Below are 6,409 nucleotides of genomic sequence, written 5' to 3'. Positions count from 1 at the left end.
CCAGTTTTATTCGGTTCGCTGAATTTAAGGCAAGTAGCACCGCAACCCTATCCTAGCGTCGGATACGGGTGAGGGGTGTTACATTTGGTGGTATCAGAGCATTGTTTAGTTTATTCTAGGACTGACCTAGACAGAGTGCGAGTCTAGCTATACATGCCACGTATATGCATATTGATAGTGTGACAATTCCTGATGATTATAAATTGTTTTAATTATAGTAATGGATCCTAATATAACCACGGCAGATGACGTGGAAAGTAATATGTCGGCTCCCGAAGAAGAGACCACGCCGATAGAGAGTGAGCCCGTAAGTATGGGCCAAGGGGGAGGGGCTAGGGAAGCCTACTTCCGAATGATGGATGCTTGGTATACAGAATTCGTTCGTGCGAACTCGAACACTCCACTTCCCCCACCTCCTCCAATTCCTCAATATGCCCCGGTGGCTCCACAATGTGCGGACGTGTTCAAGAGAGAAAAGCCTCTGGTAGACAAGATCCGAAAGCAGTGGCCCAAAGAATTTCGAACTAGTGTAGATGATGACCCAGAGAGAGCGGAGTTTTGGCTAGAGAATACCATGAGGGTATTTGATGAGCTATCATGCACACGTGATGAGCGCGTGAAGTGTGCTGTGTCACTTCTACGAGACTCGGCTTATCAGTAGTGGAACACTCTCGTGTCTGTAGTACCGAGAGAAAGAGTAACTTGGGAATTCTTCCAAGGGGAGTTCAGAAAAAAGTACATTAGCCAGAGGTTTATGGACCAAAAAAAGAAGGAATTTCTAGAGTTGAAGCAAGATAGTAAGACTGTGACGGAGTATGAGCGAGAGTTTGTGAAACTCAACAAGTATGCGCGAAAATGCGTATCTACTGAAGCTACCACGTGTAAGAGGTTTGAGGATGGCCTCAACGAAGACATTCGAGTGTTTGTGGGCATCGTAGAGCTAAGAGAATTTGTGGTACTAGTTGAGAGAGCATGTAAAGCAGAAGAGCTAGTGAAAGAGAGAAGGAAAGCGGCCATTGAGTCACGAGATTTAAAGAGAAGATGGATGGGGAAGAAGCATCAGTCCTCCTCTAAGAGGTCAAAAGAGTTTACTACCCAATCGAATACTTCAATTGGATATTCGATGAGAAACAAGAATCGTCAGAACATGAGATCTAAAGCCCAAACTACCTCAGTGGCAAGTGTTGGTAGTGCTCGGCGAAGTAGGCTGGAGTGTTCGTAATATGGAAGACGTCACTTGGACGAATGCTGAGTAAGCGAGAGGGGCTTTTTCAAGTGTGGGTCACTTAACCACTTTATCCACGAGTTGAAAACAAGCAGTGCTCCCTTGAGGGGTAGGCCTCAAAAGAATCGCGAGAGTGGGTATAGTAGTAGAGGTGCACCAAGAGAGGCCGTATTAAGGTCTGAAGGCAAAGCACCAGCGAGGACCTATGCTATACGAACCCGTGAAGAGGCAAAGTCTCCAGATGTGATCACGGCTACCTTTTCTATTCACGATATAACTGTTGTCGCTTTAATTGACCCAGGATCTACCCACTCTTACATATGTATGGAATTAATACCTCGTATAAACATGTTAGCAGAGTCCACTGAGTTTGCAATAAAAGTGTCTAACCCGTTAGGCAAGCATTCATTAGTGGACCAAGTATGTAGAAATTGTCCTTTGATGATTAGAGGCCATTGTTTTCCGGCTAACTTGATGTTGTTGCCGTTTAATGAATTCGATGTCATTCCTGGGATTGATTGATTGACTTCCCATGGCATTGTAGTATACTGTGAGATAAAAGTAATTCAGCTAAGATGTGAGGATGGAAATGATCTTCGAGTTGGGCCAGATAAGTCAGATAATTTATCTGTGGTAATATCGTCTTTGGCAGCCGAAAGATATTTGAGAAAAGGGTATGAAGCTTATCTAGCTTTTGTGCTGAATACCCAAGTGTCTGAGTCGAAGATTGAGTCTGTACCAGTGGTTTGTGAGTTTATAGACGTCTTTCCGAATGAGTTACCAAGGTTACCCCCAGAGAGAGAGGTTGAGTTTGGTATCGAGTTGGCTCCTGCTACGATGCCAATCTCGATTACACCTTATAGGATGGCCCCCACCGAGTTCAAAGAGTTGAAAGTGCAGTTGCAAGAGTTAACAGATAAAGGTCTTGTTAGACCGAGTTATTCACCATGGAGTGCTCCAGTGCTTTTTGTTAAAAAGGACAGGTCGATGAGGTTATGTATCGACTACAGACAGTTTAACAATGTGACAGTGAAGAACAAGTATCCTTTGCCGAGGATAGATGATCTCTTCGATCAATTGAGAGGGGCCACTGTGTTCTCTAAGATAGACTTAAGATCGGGCTACTACCAGTTAAGAGTCAAGGAACATGATGTACCGAAGACTGCTTTTCGGACAAGATATGGGCATTATGAGTTTCTTATTATGCCTTTTGGATTAAATAATGCCCCGGCAGTATTTATGGACTTGATGAATCGCATCTTCCGGCCGTACTTGGATAAGTTTGTTGTCATTTTTATCGACGATATATTGATTTATTCACGTAATGAGAGTGAGTGTGCGGAATATTTAAGAACTGTGTTATGAACTTTGAGAGATAAACAGCTCTATGCTAAGTTTAGTAAGATCGAGTTTTGGTTTAAGAAAGTTGGATTCCTAGGACACATTGTGTCAGGAGACGGGATCAGAGTTGATCCGAATAAGATCTCAGCTATTGTAGAATGGAAACCGCTGAGGAATGTGACAGAGGTCCGCAGTTTTGGGGGCTAACAGGATACTATAAATGATTTGTAAACGGATTCTCCATGATAGCTACACTGATAACAAGGCTACTGCAAAAAGATGTCAAGTTCGATTGGACAGAAGAGTGACAACAGAGCTTCGAGAGATTAAAGGCTTTGTTGACCGAAGCCCCAATTTTAGTGCAACCTGAGTCGGGCAAGGAATTTTTAGTTTTTAGTGATGCCTCCCTAAATGGTTTAGGGTAAGTGATAATGCAAGAAGGCAAGGTTATAGCCTATGCCTCAAGGCAGCTAAAACTTCATGAGAAGAATTATCCGACCCATGATTTAGAGCTTGCAGCTGTGGTGTTCGCACTGAAGATTTGGTGACATCTTTTATATGGTGAGAGATGCCGAGTATTTATGGATCACAAGAGTTTAAAGTATCTACTAACTCAGAAAGAGTTGAATTTGAGGCAACAACGATGGTTAGAGCTAATAAAAGATTATGAGTTGATTATCGACAATTATCCGGGAAAAGCGAATGTAGTCAGCGACGCGTTGAGTAAAAAGTCATTGTTTTCTTTGAGAGCTTTGAATGCTCAGTTGACCGTATCTAATAATGGTTCGATCCTAACAGAGTTGAGGGCCAGACCAACTTTGCTTCATGAAATTCGTGAAGCTCAGAAAGATGACGAGAAACTACAAGTAAAGAGAACTAAGTGTGAATCAGAGATTGAGTCAGATTTTCGTATTAGTACTAATGGGTGTTTAATGTTCAAAGATAGAATTTGTGTACCCAAAGATAGTGAGCTCATTCAGAAGATTTTGCAAGAGGCAAACAGTGGTTGTTCATCAGTACACCCGGGTAGGGTGAAGATGTACAACGAACTTAAGAAAATGTAATGGTGATCCAGTATGAAAAAAGACATTTCAGAGTTCGTTTCCTTCGAGTTTACTTCAGCCTATTATGATTCCTGAGTGGAAATGGGATTGTATGACCTTGGATTTCGTGACCAATTTACTTATAACCCTGAGAAAGAAAGATGCAGTAGGGGTTATTGTCGATAGACTCACTAAGTCAGCTCACTTCATACCAGTGTGTGTCGACTATTCCCTTGAAAAGTTGGCTGACTTTTATGTTTCTGAGATTGTGAGGCTTCATGGTGTGCCGTTATCGATTGTATCTGATCGAGACCCGGGACTCACCTCGAGGTTTTGGAAAAAGTTACAAGAAGCTTTAGGAACCAAGTTGAGTTTCAGCACGGCATTTCATCTGCAAACTGACGGACAGTCAAAAAGAGTAATACAGATTTTAGAAGACATGTTGAGGTGTTATGTTCTTGAATTCCAAGGAAGTTGGGAAAAATATTTACCATTGGTTGAATTCGCCTACAACAACAGCTATCAATCGAGTCTAAGAATGGCGCCTTATGAGGCTTTGTACGGGCCAAAATGTCGAACGCTCTTACTCTGGACTGGGTCGAGAGAGAGTCAGATTCACGGGGTTAATTTAATCAAAGATGCTGAGGAGATAGTTAAGGTGATTCGTGACTGTTTGAAAGCCGCCTCGGACAGACAAAAGTCCTACGCGGATTTGAAACGAAGGAAGATCTAGTTTGAAGCCGAGGATAAGGTATTTTTGAAAGTTTCCCCGTGGAGGAGAGTCCTCAAATTTGGTAGAAAAGGTAAGTTGAGTCCTCGTTTTATAGGACCTTATGAGGTTCCTGAGAGAGTAGGGCTCGTTGCCTACCGTTTGAGTTTGCCACCAGAGTTAGAAAAGATTCACGACGTATTTCATGTATCCATGCTACGTCGATACAGATCAGACCCTTCGCATATAATTGCACCAACTGAAGTTGAGATTCTGCCAGATATGACGTATGGTGAGGAACCAGTCAAGATATTGCTCGAGAAGTCAAACAGTTAAGAAATAAGAGTATATCGCTTGTGAAGGTTTTGTGGCATAGACATGGGGTCGAGGAAGCCACATGGGAACCCGAGGAGTCTTTAAGAGAGCAGTATCCAAACTTATTCACCGGTAAGAATTTCGAGGACGAAAATCCCTAAGGGGGGAGAAATGTAATAACCCGATTTAGGGCCTAGTCAGAACAAAGGTCTCAGGACAACAAATTCGAAGATATAAAAATTATTTTTATTATAATTATGATATTATAACATGATTATATTAGTGCATGAAAATTTTAGTGACTTAATTTTAATGTTTTCAAGCCCGATTGCGATAAGGGACTAAATCGCATAAAAGGAAAAAGTTACCTTTTAGTACCCAAATGTATTAAATAGCTAGAGAATCAAAGTTTGGAGTTTTTAAAGGGCAATTAGTCCCTTTTTAGAGTGCTTGGCCGGCCATGGGAGACAAATTGGTCAAAAAGTCCAAGTTTGGTTGGGTTTGGTGGCTAATTTGACTAATGTAGTAATAAAATAAGAAAAGATGATATCACCTTCTCATCTTCTTCTCTACCACCAAAAATATCAGCTAAAATGGGGGTTTGAAAGATAAAAAATCTGTAGCAACTTAAAGCACTCATAAGTAAGTGGTTTTAATGAGTTTTCTTAAAGATTTTTATATTTTTGAGACCCTTGAGGCACGAGCTTTCAAATGAGGGTGATATCTTACCAAAATTTCAAGAGTTTAGGATTTTTCCATGGATGTATTTGTGTAAAATGCTGAGTTTTTATGGAAAATTTGAGTCCTAGTTGTGTTATAAACAACTTTTGTGAAAGGTGTTAGCATGAAAACACCTAAAGGGGCTAGTTTGCATAAGTTGCAAATTAAGTAATAAGTGTGTGATATAGTGAGAATTTGGGATTTCTATAGTAGTAAAAAGAGTTTATCTAGGCTAGAAATACGAAGAAATTTGATAAAAATTGATTTTCGGGCATAGGGGTAAAACGGTCATTTTGCCAAGATTTAAGGGCAAAATGGTCATTTTACCAAAGTTGTGAATTATGAATGCTTAATTGTGTTTAGTGACTAAAAGGATGTATATTGTTAATATAGATCAAGATTTTCCAAAACTGAGCCTAGATCGAGGCAAAGCCAAGCAATCCGATTAAGCCGTTTAGCCAAGCACTTTTTGTAGTCCAAGGTAAGTTGTATATAAATAGTACAGCTACATTGTTAATACTTGTATTCATATAGTCATTGAATTGATATTGTACGAATTGTTAAGTTATAAATTGAGAATGCCTTGTAATATATGAGATAGTAAAAATATCCCGTTGAACCTTAGGATATGAATTGGATATTCGTGCCAAGACATTGGGTGATTTGTGCGCCAGTGTAAGACATGTCTGAGACATGCTTCGGCCACACTATGAAAGCCAGTATAAGACCATGTCTGGGACATGGCATCGGCATCCAGACAAGGGCTAGTGTAGGACATGTTTGGGACATGCTTCAGCCATATTATGAGGGCCAGAGTAAGCCATGTCTGGGAAATGCATCAGCCTCGACAGAGATAGCCAGTGTAAGACGTGTCTGAGACACGCATCAGCTAAGAGTTATGCTAGTGTAAGACATGTCTAGAACATGCATCAGCACGCATATATGAAAGCTAGTATAAGACCATGTCTGGGACATGGCATCGACAATTTATCCCATGTCGAAGATTCATAGAATATCTAGTAGTATCCCAAAACGGTTCAATGGTGAAAGTTGTAG

At 40.8% G+C, this 6,409-nt stretch overlaps 1 protein-coding gene across 1 annotated transcript; it reads left to right on the top strand.

Annotated features, from left to right (window-relative positions):
* The first annotated feature begins 220 nt into the window (after window positions 1-220).
* LOC121228081 (uncharacterized) lies at window positions 221-2,773 on the top strand. The gene is made up of 6 exons (XM_041111215.1): window positions 221-484; window positions 773-1,218; window positions 1,321-1,547; window positions 1,770-1,899; window positions 2,011-2,317; window positions 2,609-2,773. Exons 1-6 carry the CDS (start codon window positions 221-223, stop codon window positions 2,771-2,773), a joined length of 1,539 nt encoding a protein of 512 aa, XP_040967149.1.
* Window positions 2,774-6,409: the final 3,636 nt, after the last annotated feature.

The sequence above is a fragment of the Gossypium hirsutum genome, chromosome A04, assembly GCF_007990345.1.
Source record: "Gossypium hirsutum isolate 1008001.06 chromosome A04, Gossypium_hirsutum_v2.1, whole genome shotgun sequence".
NCBI lineage: Eukaryota > Viridiplantae > Streptophyta > Magnoliopsida > Malvales > Malvaceae > Gossypium > Gossypium hirsutum.
This window is presented reverse-complemented; position numbering and strand designations above follow the sequence as displayed.

Coding starts and splice junctions, on each gene's coding strand:
- LOC121228081 (XM_041111215.1), top strand. CDS start 221: ATGGATCCTAATATAACCACGGCAGATGACGTGGAAAGTAATATGTCG. Junction 485..772: donor TCAAGAGAGAAAAGCCTCTG/GTAGACAAGATC, acceptor CAAAAAAAGAAG/GAATTTCTAGAGTTGAAGCA. Junction 1,548..1,769: donor ATCTACCCACTCTTACATAT/GTATGGAATTAA, acceptor ATGGCATTGTAG/TATACTGTGAGATAAAAGTA.